This window comes from Papio anubis, chromosome 12, assembly GCF_008728515.1.
Source record: "Papio anubis isolate 15944 chromosome 12, Panubis1.0, whole genome shotgun sequence".
NCBI classification, from domain to species: Eukaryota; Metazoa; Chordata; class Mammalia; order Primates; family Cercopithecidae; genus Papio; species Papio anubis.
Window position 1 is genome coordinate 120,482,945 of NC_044987.1, and position 14,826 is coordinate 120,497,770.

The window sequence follows — 14,826 nt, forward strand, 5'->3', positions numbered from 1 at the left end:
CGTGTTGCCCAGGCTGGTCGCAAACTCCTGAGCTCAGGCAATGCACCCACCTCGGCCTCCCAAAGTGCTGGGATTACAGGTGTGAGCCACCGCACCTGGCCTCCCTTTCGGTTTTTGAAGCAAACGAGAAAAAACGGGCTGTTATTGCCAAAAATGGAAATCAATCCCAAGTGCACAAATACAACAAAAAGTAACTTTTAGTTCTGTCCCAAGCCGGCGTGGGTGGGAGCATCCCCACTCTCGGGCTCAGACCCCTCGCGGGTCCCCAGCGCTCCCTCCCGCACACAGCGTCGCCGGACTCATCTTTGGACCCGACAGCATTCCATTCTACTCTTGTTGGGGACGGGCATTAAAGCGTCGGATTCACCGAGGCAGGCAGTAGCACAGGAGACGAGTTCTGCAGCTGGTTTTGCAGGAGCAGAGTGAGTCTGTGTCCTGGCGTCACCGACTCTGAGAGGCTGTCTGAGCGGTTTCGTTGCTTTGCTGCCCCTGCGTTCCCATCCTCACGATTCTGTCTGGTGCTTTCTGCACAGCATAGGTGCGGTCAGCACGGAGGCGGTTACGAAACCAAACCAGTTTCAAAGTGGACCGAGTGAACTTTACCCTGAAAAAGAATTCCACGGTCTTTTCAGGGGTTTCTTGCACAGGGGGCAGGCAAGGGTGTGGCCGTCTCAACTCCAGGCCCTGCTTTCCACGTGACAGCGTCCCTGCAGACCTCCTTGCTCTTCGTCGTTAACCACGACAGAGCTGGAAGGGCTTTGAAGAGAAGGATTAAGTTCCTGCTGATGGGAAGTGTGGTCCTCTCCCCATTCCCCACGTCACAGCCACAGGCACGCTGGCGGTCGTGTTGATTGGCAGGTGTGTTGGGAATCACCTGCCCCAGGACCCCCGCAGGTTCCTGGCCCCACATCAAGCCCCTGAACCGGAGTCTTTGGGGGTCTGCATTTTTAGTGAGCGCCAGGCAGTTGTTTCATGCACTAGAATCCAGGAGCCGTTGTCTCTAGAATTCCTGATGTGGCCCGAGATCTCCGTCCTAGGCTACAGCCACAGGTCTGCTACATTGAGAGTGGCAGTGCTGTCCTCAGGCTCAGGACACCGCCCTCTGCCAGGTCCTCCGTGGTGCACCTGAAATCGTCAACAGAAGTCTTGTGACACGTGGAATCATTTGAGAGTCTCCCCTTCTGCCTCCCGCTCGAGCAACAGACCTGCCGGTCCCCCTCGTCGGGCCCATGTTTCTTAGGGTCTTCCTAATCCCCTGGGCTTTCCGGCTTGTTGGGTGCCTGGAGTCAGGCTGCAATATGGAAGGCTGTTAACCTAGCCTTAGGGAGAGTGGGATGGAGCCACCTTCTCATGGAACAATCCTCACCTCCCCCATCTCCATTGTTTTATGGCTTCACACTTACCATGGCTTTCTGCATGGAAGCTTGGTGGCCGCAGTGCCATCACTTTGGAAAGCAGCCAGAGAACCACAGGATGCGTGAATCGGTCTCCTTGTCTTCATGGGCATCTCTAGCCAGGTCTGGCCCCCTGTTACAGCAGTAGGAGTGAGGGGCGCGCAAGGTGGCCACGGCCATTCTGTGAACCACCACAGTGGTGCAGGTGCTGTTCCCGCTGTCCCACGCTTGTGTTTAGCAAGGCAACACTCAGGAACACAATTTGATAAAGGTATTTTTTCATGAAGGAATAACCCCTGAGTTAAAATCTCATTTCTGCATATACTGCAATTGGCAGAACCCCTACCACAGCCAGGTTCAAAGGCAAGGCAGTGTCACCTCCTGTGACACAGGCAGCACATCCGGGCCAGGACCCTGGCATGGATACCGGGCCTGTGGCTCTGCCTCTGCCCTCCCCCAGCTCCACCCTCCTCTGTGTTGGCCTCAGTCTCAGGTTGTCCTCCAGCTCCGCCCTCCTCTGTGTTGGCCTCAGTCCCAGGGCTGCTGCTGTCCTCCAGGGCCCGCCTCTCCTTCTGTGTTGGCCTCTTAGTCTCAGGTTGTCCCCTCCTTGTGGCTCCACAATTTCCCTCCTGTGCTGGGCCTCTAGTCCCAGGGTTGTCCTCCCTCCAGCCCGATTTCTCCTCTGTGTTGGCTCTCTGTCTCAGGTTGTTCCTCCCAGCTCCTCCTGTGCTGGTCTCAGCCCCAGGTTAACCCTTCCAGCTCCACCTCTCCCTCTGTGCTGGCCTCAGTCCTGTGCTGCCTCCTCTGGGTAATGGATGTTTGCAGCAGCTCCAGCCATCCCATCTTCACACAGCCACATGCAGAGGCAGCAAAGGCCTGGCTCCCTGTGTGTCTTTTTGATGAGAGGGACATTTTGAAGTCTCCTGCAGAGGCTTACTGACAGGGCTCCATTGACAGGGGGGTGTCTTACTGACGGGGGTGTCTTACTGACAGGGGTGTCTTACTGATGTAAGTGGGGTGTCTTACAGGGGCAGTTCCTACTGGATGGTGTCTACTGATAGGAGGTTCCACTGATGTATAAGTGTCTCATGGCACAGTCTTTAATGGATGGGGTTCCATTGGATAGAGGGCAGTCTTTACTGATTTGTAGAGGTCTTGAATGGATGGCGGTCTTATTAGGCCCACTGACGGGGTCTTACTGACAGGTGTCTTACTGACGGGAGTGGTCTCCACTGACAAGGGTGTCTGCATATGGGGTCTGACTGACAGGGTCTTACTGATGTGTACTGGTCTTACTGATCGTAAGGCCCACTGACAGGGAGTTAGTCTCACTGACAGGGTCTTATAGGAGTGCCCCTACTGATACAGTCTTAATTGACAGGGGGGCAGTCTGAATAACAGGGTGTCTGCCCTGGACAGCCGGAGTTGGTCTTACTGATGGGGGTGTCTTACTGACAGGGAGGCAGGTCTTACCAACAGGCAAGTCTTACTGACGGGTGTCTTGACAGGGGTCTTTAATTGATGGGAGCCTTGTCTTGACGGGGTGTCTTATCGATAGGGTGTCTAATGGATAGGGGTGGTCTTACTAGATGGGGTGGTCTTAATTGATGGGGTGTCTTTACTGACGGGGGGTCTTAATTGGACTCAGGGGTGGGTCTCGTAATTGATAGTGGGGCAAGGGGTCTTATAGGTGGTGGCCCCAGCTACGATTAGGGTCAGCTTGGCCAGTGTCTGAATGCAGTGGAGGTTCTGGTGGCAACAGTGAGGGGAAGAGCTGTGGGCTGGCCTCAATGTCATCTGTCCCATCCCTGGGCCCCCAGGAATTCAGGGGTCTCAGTCCCTGCTTTAGAAGGTGTGACAACACCTTTGACAGCGGCCACATTACACGTGGGAGTGGAACAAACAGGAAATCACAGGTTCTCTTTGAAATTTCCTTCCCCAGGAAGTCCTGACGGCCACGCTGGATCTGGAGGACGTCCGGAGCTATAGGGCGGAGATTTCATCTCGAAACCTGGCGGTGAGTGCTCCAGTAGACAACTGTGTGGGACGCTCCTCAAAGATGTGGAAAGTGGCCCCATTCGTGCGGGCCTGGTGGCGGCCATGAGGGTGCAGTGCCTGAAAAGTCCAACGGGAAGTTCCGGACTTCCCAAGTGTGGAAAGGGCTGGTGCTGTAGACGGAACCTGCTTCCATCTCTTCCCCATCGTCCTCTGCTTGAGCCAGGCCCTGAGCTGGGGTGAGCTGGGAACAGGCAGGCGGAGAGGCTGACGAGACGAGACGGTCAGTGTGCTAGGGGCTGCCACACAAGGAAGACCCAAGCAGCCTTGGAGCCCAGGAAGGCCTCAAGGTGGGGGGTGGCAAGCGCAGTAGGAACAGGCACACAGTGTGCAGCCAAGGCTGGTCCCCACCTCGGCAGTCGGAGGCAAGGTCCAAGGCACAAGCGAGCCTGTGTCTGAGACCCTGGGATGCAAGTAACACCCCTCCTGCAGCCCAAGGTCCTGCCGCTGGTAGCCTGGAGCTCTGCATTTCTGTGGGATGTCATCACAAATAGGATATCCAACTGTGCAGCTGTCCTGAGACAGTGATTTTCGCAGACATTGAAGAAGTGTGATGCTCGTAACAGAGCGGACTCTTCTGCTGTTGATTGATTGACACAGGGTCTCATTCTGTGTCCCAGGCTTGAGTGCGGTGGTACCATCACAGCTCACCGCAGGCTGGACCTCTGGGACTCAAGTGATCCTCCCACCTCAGCCTCCCAAGCAGCTGAGACAACAGACACATGCCACCATGCCCAACTAGTTTTTAATTTTTTTCTTTTGTAGAGACAGGGTCTCACTATGTTGCCCAGGATGGTCTTGAACTCCTGGGCTCAAGCAATCCTCTCACCTTGGCCTCCCAAAGTGTTGGAGTTACGGGCGTGAACTACCATGCCCAGCCTTTGTTTTCATAGCAGTTTTATTAAGTCGTATTTGCCATACCACCCAATGTATCCATTTAAGCACCCGATTCAGTGCTTTTTCGGGTTCTCGTGGAGTTATGCAGCCACAATCTTAGCGCATTTTCATTACCCCAAAAAGAAACTCCACCCCGTTCCCCTCCTCCGCCCCTGACAACCACAAGTCTACTCTCTGTCTTCATGAATTTGCCTATTCTCGACATTTCATTGGGATGAAATCACATAGTGTATGGCTTCCCACACTTTACTGTGCTGTCTTCAAGGTTTATCTATGTGTCGGGTGCAGCCACCCCTCGATATCCACAGGGGTTGGATCTGGGAGCCTCAGCCTCCACCGATCCCCTGCAGGGATGCCTGTGTCCCACAGTGCCCCCTGCAGAGCTCACTGACACGAACAGTCGGCCCTCTGTATCCATGGGCTTCAGATCCCGTGATTACTGTATCTTCTATCTGCGTGCGGTTGAATCTGTGGGTGTAGAACCCACAGATACAGGGAGTGACTGTAGTTCATCCCTTTGTGTGGTCAGAGCGTGTTCTGCAGCGGAGATGGACACGTTGTGTTTATTCACTCACCCACTGATGGGCATCAGGAATGCTTCCACTTTCTATCATGAATAATTCTGCTACAAACATACATGTACTTTTGTTGGAGGAAACACGTGTTTTCATTTCTCTTGGGTGTGTCTATCCAGGAGTGGAATTGGCTGGGTCTTATGATAACTCTGTTAGCCATTTTTTGTGTTTTTTTTTCTCGTTGCTTTTTTTTTTTTTTGAGACGGAGTTTCACCCTTGTCACCCAGGCTGGAGTACAACGGTGCGATCCTGGCTCACCACAACCTGTGCCTCGTAGGTTCAAGCGATTCTCCTGCCTCAGCCTCCCGAGTAGCTGGAATTACAGGCGCCCACCACCATGCCTGGCTAATTTTTGTATTTTTAGTAGAGACGGGGTTTCATCATACTGGTCTGTCTGGTCTCGAACTCCTGGCCTCAGGTGATCCACCTGCCTCGGCCTTCCAAAGTGCTGGGATTACAGGTGTGAGCCACCACCCCTGGCTCTGTTGAGCCTTTTGAGGAGCTGCCAGAGCGTTTGCCACACGGCTGCACCGTGGTGGGTTCCGGGCAGCCGGGTATGAGAACCCCGGTTTCTCACCCCTCACCAACACCTGTTGCCATTGGTCGTTTTGCTCCTCGCCATCCTTGTGGCAGTGAGGGTGGCCTCGCTGTGGTTTTGACATGGCTGATGGAGTCCTGCTTGCCTGTCGGTCCGGGGGACCCAGAGGGTTTCGGTGAAGCTGGGAGTCATCCTGTCTGAATCTCCATTGCCAGGCCAGCAGGGCGAGCCCTTACCCCCGAGTGAAGGTGGACTTTGCCCTCTCGTGCCATGAGGACCTCCTGGCACCCGTCTCTGAGCCCATCGAGTGGAAATACCACAGCCCTGAGGAGGAGATAAGGTGTGTGGCCCCGACCCCTGGGAAGGACCTGGCATCCGCGTGGCCACACCTCTGGGGTGGGGACTCCTGGAGGTCACGCAGTGGGTTTTCAGAACCTGCCTGGGTGGAGACTTGGCAGGAGGCAGCTGTGCCTCCCCTGGGTTGAGGGCATGGATGCTGGAGCCAGACCTCCTGGGTGTGACCCCCAGTCCTACTCCTTCCCCGGGCTGTGACCTTGGGCCCCAAGGCACTGTCCTTTCTGTGGCTCAGTGTCCCCATTTTAAAATGAGGATGATGATAATACCCACGTCCCGGGGCTGTCTTTGGAATCACATGCGTCCCTTCTCACGAGGTGCGTGAAGCAGAGACGGGCGTCCTGAGAGCCCAGCGTTGACTCCGGCACTGCAGCCTCCTGGGGCCTGCTTGGGTGGGTTGTTGGGGGCTGTGGGCCGGGGCGTCCGCCTCCGGGCTCCATGTTCTGATTGCCCTGCAGCCTTGGACCTGCCTGCTGGCTCTGGGACTTTTTAAGACGAAGCCAACAGGTAAGACTTCCAGTTTCTAGTGAGCCCACTTTGCTTGTTCTACTGGTTGGTCTGGTTTTATTCTGGGGCAGGGGAGGGATTTTTTCTTTTTTTTTTTTTTTTAATGCAAATGACAAAAATCGTTTCATCACTCTGCCTCCATGGTGAACTTAGTCTGCACTAGCCAGAGGCAAGGTGGGCACAGTGGCTGGTGGGTCGGCTCCACCTTTGGAGGCGGAACCCAGCCTGTCGGCATCCAGGGTCACGCTCGCCATCTCGCCAGCATTGTAATCCCGCGTATCTGCAGTTCATCAGTGGAATCAGCTCAGACACGCCCCACAGCGAAGCGTCTCTTTTCCCTCTGAAAAATCCATTAATCCTGCCACATGTGGGTATTTGTCCTGACCCTGTGGAAAGTGCCGACACTCACGTGCATTTCTGTGGACGCCTCCTTGAGGTCTGTGGGTGGAGCTTGGCTGGTCTGTGGGCATGCCGCTTCTCCGAGGCTCTGCTTACACTGTGTTTGGTTGGTCCATTCCAGGCGGGGTTTTTGCTGCCCCTGAGTGGCGGGGTGGACAGCGCAGCCACCGCCTGCCTCGTCTACTCCATGTGCTGCCAGGTCTGCAAGTCTGTGAGGAGCGGAAGTAGGTGACATCTGTTGGCTTGAGGGAGGCTCCAGGGTCCAGCCCTTGGGCTACCTGAGTCGGGGACCCAGGAGGGGGCAGAGGAAACACCCATGCCGTGGACATCGGGGTGAAAGGGGCTTTGTGGCCACGCACAAATGTCACAACGTCACATCCCGGTCCTGCAGCCAAGGCAGCAAGGACATCAGCAGCTTCCTGGAGCTTTGGGCCTATGTGGCTGAGTCTCCAGAGCTGCACCTGCCTGCTCTGTGCACGGTGTGGCCTGGTGGAGAGAACACAGGCGTTGGAGGTTCACATCCTCCCCTGTGTGATATGGTATCGAACATCATCTTAGCATATGCAGCAGAACAGGGGTGACGATGCCCGTCGGATGGGGCTGTGGGCCATAGCGTGGGCTGGCGCTACACAGGCACCTGGGGGTGTAGACCAGGGTGGAGCAGCACAGTCACCTGGGGGTGTAGACCGGGGTGGAGTTGCACGGGCATCTGGGAACTGTAGACTGGGGTGGAACTATGTAGACACCCCACACACTCAGGTGACTTCCACCCATTCTGTCCTGGTGGTTTTCAGATCAGGAAGTGCTGGCTGATGTCCGCACCATCGTGAACCAGATCAGCTACACCCCTCAGGATCCCCGAGACCTCTGTGGACGCATACTGACCACCTGCTACATGGCCAGCAAGAACTCCTCCCAGGACACGTGCACCCGGGCCAGAGAGTTGGCCCAGCAGATTGGAAGGTGGAGTTGGCCCCTGGTGCTGGGCATGGCAGGCGGCTGACAGGGCTCAGAGCCGCTGGAAGCTCTGCCTGTGAGCACATTGGTGACTGGCTTCATTCACTCCACATCGTGTCATCCACGATGTGGACAAACGTGTCAGTGTTCCGTCCCTTTTTGTGGGTGAATAATATTCCACTGTCTACAGATAGACCAGTTGGTTTCTCCAGTCATCAGCAATTGCTTAAACGTGCATCTAGGAGTTTAACAGGGCTCCACTTTCTCTTGGTTTGAGACAGATTTCAGGGAAGTTGTGTGTGAGTCCTCCCTATCTGACCCACCCGAGTCTCCGATGGTGCCTGCGATTTCCACCCTTCCGTCCCCTCACTCCGTGCATTCCCAGTAAAGGCTGCAGGTCGTATGTGCTCACCAGGGTGCACAGCAGGTCCTGGGAGTTGGCTGCGGGCTGGCTCCTACCCCTCCTCCTGTCCCTTCACCCTGCCCTCACTGCCTCTTCCACGGGCAGTTCTCTACCTGAGGACAGTGGAGGGAGGGCACCTTTCCAGAGAAGAGAGACTGGCTTCCATCTAGAATGTTCCATCCGTAATGGCTCCTAGGAGAAAATGAACAGCTCCCCATCCTGTTTGTTGAGCTCAGCTAAAAGCTGTCCCCCTGCCCCCCAACAATTCTCCTCTTAGATATGTACTCAGAGGAATCAAAAGCAGGGACCCAAACAGATACTTGTTCAGGAAAGTCCATAGCAGCACCATTTGCAGAAGCCAAGAGGTAGGGACAACCCAAGGTCCATTTCAGATGAACGGAGGAAGAAACTGTGGTCCATTCACACAGTGGAATATTATTCACCCATGAAAAGGAGTGGAGCACAATCACGTGACACAGTGAGGAGAAACCTTGAAGACATGGTGTGGATGAAAGGAGTGGAGCCAGCCACACCAGGCCACATGGTGTTTCATTCCATTTCCACACAATGTCCAGAACAGGCCACGGCACAGAGAGAGAGGGAGTCTGTCACTCTCTGCATCTGTCCGTGTCACAGCTGTCAGAGCTGGAGGAGGAGGGAGTGGGGACAGACTGCCAGTGGGATGGGGTTTCCTTCTCTGGTGATGGGAAGTTCTGAGCTGGATGGTGGTGATGGCTGCACAGCACTGTGGATTGCTAAACACTACAAATCATACGCTTTAAACGGGTTACAATGGTCAGTTTTAGGTCATCAGGGCTTCACCGCACATGCACACACACATGCACACACGTGCACATGCTGCCTTCAACACCTCCCCTTCTCCCTCCAGCCACCACATCAGTCTCAACATTGATCCAGCCGTGAAGGCCGTCATGGGCATCTTCAGCCTGGTGACGGGGAAGAGCCCTCTGTTCGCAGCTCATGGAGGAAGCAGCAGGGAAAACCTGGCGCTGCAAAATGTGCAGGTGCCTCTGCCGGGGCCGGCGCCCCCTGGGGGTGGGGGTGGGGGTGCAGGGAGCCCTGGGACAATCACTGCAGGATGTGTCGGTGCCCCGGCCTGGGCCATCATCTCCATGAAGGTCATGGCACAGGGAGCTCAGGGACAACTAGTGCTGGGGTCACAGCCTGTGTGCCTCACTGAAGACGTCGGTCATGCAGCCTTGTTAACAAGGAGGGGGTCTGTGTGTGTGTTGGTGCGTGAGCCTGTGATGTGTAAGAGCAAGATCGGGGGTGTAAGGGTGTGCATGCACGAGTGTGTGCACCAGCATGAGTGCAAGAGGAGGGTGTGAGCCTGGGTGTGAGCATGAGTGTGAGAGGTTACATGAGTGTATGAGAGTACAAGTGTGTGAATGTGAGTATGCACAAGTGTGGGTGTGCTTGTGAGTGCTTGTGCACAAGTGTGTGTGGATGTGCGAGTGAGTGTGCACAAACATGAGTGCACAATTGTGTGCATGAGTGAGTGCATGAGCATGCCTGTGAGCGTGCGGGTGGGTGGGTGTGCATGATGTGAGAGTGCACGTGACTGTGTGTGAGTGTGTGTCTTTTTAATCCTCAGGGAAAAGCCCAGACGCTGTCTGCCTCCTGGGCTGCTGCACTTGACTGGGTGCTCCATGATGGGTGGAGGAGAAGAGAGGCCAAGGGCTCCCGCTGCTGGGATCTGTCCTATCTCACCCTGTCCCCTTTCTGCTGTGCCTTGGTGACCTCTCCCCTCCTGCCAGTGGTAAAGGGATGGAAATGCAGTTGCCAAGCTTTCTCCCAGGGACCCCACAGCTCAGTGCTGCCACTGATGCTCCCTCTGCCCTCTGCCCTCCTGGGCTCCGGGTGCTCCCATCTTTGAAGACAAGCCCCACCGAGCTTGCGTGAGCCCTGTGGAGTTGGGACAACCCTGAGAGGAAGGCCTCGGGACACTGTGGGACTCTGAGACTCTGATGTTCCCAGAACACTAGAGAGCTCCTAAGCTGTTTTAATTTTCTTGTTTTCAAGAGTTTGTGGGTGCGCATCTCCCGTGTGTTCCTTTGCGAGGGAACCTGTTATTTCCTCTGTTGTGTTGTCCAGGCTCGAATACGAATGGTCCTCGCCTATCTGTTTGCTCAGCTGAGCCTCTGGTCTCGGGGCATCCGTGGTGGGCTCCTCGTGCTGGGATCCGCCAACGTGGATGAGAGGTGAGTGTGGTCCAGTGGCACGTGGTGGTGGGCCCCCGAACCTCTCAGGACTCTGAGGGTGACACGCTCTGAGGGTGACTCCTGTGCCTCTCATGGCGGGTTTGGTACCTGGAACAACATCATTCCTCTAGAATTTCACCCACCCCGAGTGGCAGAGCTATGAGCATTGTGTACCTGCCAGTGGCTCTGGGTGCTCACCACTTTCATCAGCCTTGTGGTTCTTCGTCTCTCCTGCGCCTCAAATTCATCTTCCCACTGCCCTCTGCCATGGTCGGGCTCCCCTCTTTCTTCTAGGCTGTTCCACTGCCTCTTCAGTCATTCCTTTGCAGCTAGTTTTTACCTCCAAACCAGAGTTCATTTTTTATGTGGACTGAAAATACTCCCCGGATAAAATTCAAGCTGCCCCTCGAGCCCAGCAGTGGAGGCTCCTAGAAATTGTTTTCCAGCCTTGGTTTCCCCACTTCCCTTAGGTGAGCCTCTGCCCCTCTCAGCTTGTCTATGCTATTCTTAGTTGCTCCTTAGGAGCTGAGGAATTTCAAAAACTATTTGTCATGTATTCATTTGTTTGTCTCTGCATCCATCTATCCATCCATCAGTTGGGCCATCCATCTATCCACCCATCCATCCATCTGTCCATTCATCTATCCATCTATGCATCCACCCATCCATATACCCACTCACCTGTCCATTCATCTACCCATCTGTCTGTCCATCCATTCATCCATCCATTCACCCACCCACCCATCTGTCTGTCCACCCACCCACCTATGACCTATCTATTCATCCATCCACCCACCCACTCACCTATCCATTCATTCACCCATCTGTCTGTGCACTCATCCATCCATCCGTGTACCCATACATCCCTCCACCCAACTGTCCATCCACACATTCATCTACCCAACCACCTATCCATTTATCCACCCATGTGTCTGTCCATCCACCCATCTGTCCATCTGTCCACTCATCTATCCATATATTCATTCACCATTTCATCTGTTCACTTACCCATCCATCCGCCCATCTCTCCCTTTGTCCATCCATCCACCCATCTGTCCACATTTCCTTCCTTCCATCCATCTATCCCTCCCTTTTTTCTATGGTGTGAGTGCCTTTTTCTTTTGAGACAGTCTCGCTTTGTCGCCCAGGCTGGAGTGCAGTGGCGCCATCTTGGCTCACTGCAACTCCACCTCCCGGGTTCACACCATTCTCCTGCCTCCGCCTCCCTAGTAGCTGGGACTACAGGAGCCCACCACCATGCCCGGCTAATTTTTTTGTATTTTTATGAGAGACGGGGTTTCACCGTGTTAGTCTTAATGTCCTGACCTCATGATCCGCCCGCCTCGGCCTCCCAAAGGGTATAAGTGTCTTAATCACTCTGCATCCTTATCTGTCTACAGACGTGTTCTCTTTTAAAACTGATTTTTTACTTTTAAATCCTATTTTATTGTTCTAATTACAGAAATCTGAAATTAACACCTGATACTGTGTAAACATTCTCATCCTCCTCATGCATGTTTTGATCATTGCTTTTCTGGTGCCTCTGGTGCCTTTGTAAGGGACTGATTTTTCAGGAGGGGTGAGTGGCTGGTGTGTATTCTGAGCTCTGGTGTAGTTGAGGAGATTGATGTTTGGTTTGGTTTTTCATTGCTTTTGTAGATGCGGAAGAATTTGATCTGTTATAAAATTGTGTTATAACAGTTCCCCTCACAACTCTTGTCCATCATTTTCTAGTATTTAAAATGTTAACAAAGAAACGAGTATTTTTTCCAGGGCGGGATTGGGTTCTGGGAGCTGGAAGGTCTCTAGATGCCATTTAGAAAATAAACAAACGGGCCGGATGCGGTGACTCACGCCTGTAATCCCAGCACTTTGGGAGGCCGAGGCGGGCGGATCACGAGGTCAGGAGATCGAGACCATCCTGGCTAACACGGTAAAACCCCGTCTCTACTAAAAATACAAAAAATTAGCCGGGCGTGGTGGCAGGCGCCTGTAGTCCCAGCTACTGGGGAGGCGGAGGCAGAAGAATGGCGTGAACCTGGGAGGCGGAGCTGGCAGTGAGCCGAGATGGCGCCACTGCACTCCAACCTGGGCGACAGAGCGAGACTCTGTCTCAAAAAAAAAAAAAGAGAAAATAAGCAAACGTAATCCCTCAGCTGCCCCTTTCTCATTGCGGGACAGAAGGCTCTGTGGCTGCGGACACGCCCCTCATGATGTAGCAAAGCCCTTCTGTCTGTTTCACATGCCGCATCCCCGTCTGCTGTCTTCTTCTCACTGGACACAGCCAGTCCTTCTCCTCCTCTGCGTTCTGGCGAGAATCTGAAGTGTGTATTGTTGATTTCTTTTAAATTTCCCTGTAATTCTGTTGTTGAATTGCTTCTGATTCTAGTTCCGTTGCGTCCCTGTCTGCTCGTCAGGGGCCTGTTGGACACCTGTCCCCCATCAGGCTTTCTTCCCGGTGGTGTGAATGAGTCAGAAACAATTCTTGTTTTCTGCAAGTAGGAGCAGACAGCGATAACCCGGCTGATAACATGTGTGTTGTAGGAAACATCTGCCGAGAGAGCTCAAGCAGTGGAAGGGAGAGCTGGGAGTTTGTAAGCAGCTCACCCAGGGAGGGCCCTACTGAGAAGTGGGTTTCATAAAGGCCTGCGGGAGGTGAGGGTGGGTGGAGAAGAACCCGTGAAGGCCTGAGTCGTGACTGCCCCAGGACTGAGGTTCCGTCATTGTCTCCCTGAAAGGCCTGGTCTTGAGCGGGGACTGGAAGACCCACAGAGCTGGTTTTGGAAAGTGTGCAGTGTGGGGCAGGGGGAGGTGTGAGAAGCCAGAGACAGCTGTTTCCAGGAATTTCACTTCGAAGGTGAGGGGAGGCGCAGGATAAGCACTGCCGAGATCAGTGGGGACGGGAAAAGGAGTTTGCTTTATTATTAGAGACAGGGTCTTGCTGTGTCACCCAGGCTGGAATGCCATGGCACCGTCACGGCTCACTGCAGCCTCGACCTCCTGGGCTCAAGCGATCCTCCCACCTTAGCCTCCCAAGTAGCTGGGACTGTAGAGGCACCACCACACCTAATTTTTTTTTCTTTCCGCTCTGTTGCCCAGACTGGTCTCCATTTGTTTTCTTGCCTTAAGATGCTGTAAAGAAAAGACCAACAGAGAGGGGGTGGACTTGCTGGTGCGGAGCAGTGGGGATGTTACTGGCGAGATGAGAGCAGGTGACCAAGCAGGAGCGTGGCTTTGCTGGGGGCCCGGCCAGCGCATCCCCAGCAGCAGGAGGGGTGGGTTCAGAGGCAGGCCCAGGAGAAGGTTCCAGAGGGAGCAGGAGGGGAGGGGAGAGTGAAGCCAGCCCTGCGGGGTTAAGTTGGGGTCAGCACGGGAATGCAGGGCTGAGAGACTGTGTTGAAACTGGGCATCTAACAACATGATTTCGGCTGCTGGAAGTGACCAGCCTGGGGGAAAGCTCCGTGCAGAGCGCGGGAGGAGGGGACAGCTGCTGGAACTCGGTGGTCCTGTGTTGAAATTTATGGCCACGCCTGTTGCTGGCTTCAGAGTCTCACCAATCCACCAAATCAGTCTCGATTTCACCAGAAAAAGTCTGCCTCAATTTTCCCCCTATAACCGTGCCTCCCCATCCCCATGGTCCCCGACCTCCCAGCCGGAGTTTCCTTCTGCCAAGGCGAGGCAGCGTCCTGGCCCCGTGGGTCTGCAGGTTGAGCTGAGCTCTGCACTGCGGGATTTCGCCTGGCTGTGCTCTCTGAGTCAGCCCAGGCGGATTTCCCCAGTCCTGGGCAGTCACTGGGGATGGAAGAGAAAAGGTGGTAAGATGGAGACTGTCATCTCCCCTGGCCCGTCTGGCCCATATCCCAGCTCCTGCTAAAGGACCCTTGGGCGGGACAGGACGGGGAGTGATGGGGCGACTGGGACGGCCCCCACTGAAGGCAGCGCAGGGTCTCACTTGTCCCTCTGTGGGGACCCTGGGGGTCTTACACCCCCCGACATTGCTCCACGGTGAGGGTCTGGAAGGGTGAGAAGGCGTGGGGGTGTGAGTTTGAGAGTGTCGAGAAAAGCCTCTGGTGGGGTAGGCAGGGGCCAGCCTGGAAGGCCTTGCAAGGTCAAGGGCAGCGTTGAGAGGATTCAGACGGTGGAAGGGCCTGGCCTGGCTTGGTGTGGCGGAGATGGGTGGTCAGCCAGGAGTCCCGTGGAGAACCTGGAGGCCTGTGCCAGCGGTGGCAGTGGGGTGGGGTGGAGAAGGGCGGCTGGAACCCAGTACCACTAGGTGAGTGCCTTCAACAACACACATTTATGGTCCATCAGTTCTGTGGGACGCACGTCCAGTATGGGTCCCCTGGCTCAAGTTAAGGTGTGGACCGGGTGGGTTCCTTCTGGACGCCCCAGAGAGAATCTGTTTCCTGCCGTTTCCAGGCTCTGGAGTCCTGCCTTCTTTGGCTCACGACCTCCTCCGTCTTCACCACCAGCGGCCCTGCATTTCTGCCTTTCCCCTGCAGTCAGGGCTCCCTCAACTCTCATT

At 54.9% G+C, this 14,826-nt stretch overlaps 1 protein-coding gene across 2 annotated transcripts in view; it reads left to right on the plus strand.

Moving 5' to 3' along the window:
- The window catches only part of NADSYN1 (NAD synthetase 1), a 46,882-nt gene that overhangs the window by 23,045 nt on the left and 9,011 nt on the right, over positions 1 to 14,826 (plus strand). For both annotated transcript variants that reach the window (XM_003909407.2, XM_009185405.4), the window contains exons 10-16: positions 3,337 to 3,411; positions 5,675 to 5,799; positions 6,272 to 6,320; positions 6,841 to 6,943; positions 7,514 to 7,682; positions 8,969 to 9,104; positions 10,195 to 10,301. In XM_003909407.2, coding sequence (XP_003909456.1) covers positions 3,337 to 3,411; positions 5,675 to 5,799; positions 6,272 to 6,320; positions 6,841 to 6,943; positions 7,514 to 7,682; positions 8,969 to 9,104; positions 10,195 to 10,301 — 764 coding nt within the window. The remainder of the gene's footprint in view (positions 1 to 3,336; positions 3,412 to 5,674; positions 5,800 to 6,271; positions 6,321 to 6,840; positions 6,944 to 7,513; positions 7,683 to 8,968; positions 9,105 to 10,194; positions 10,302 to 14,826) is intronic.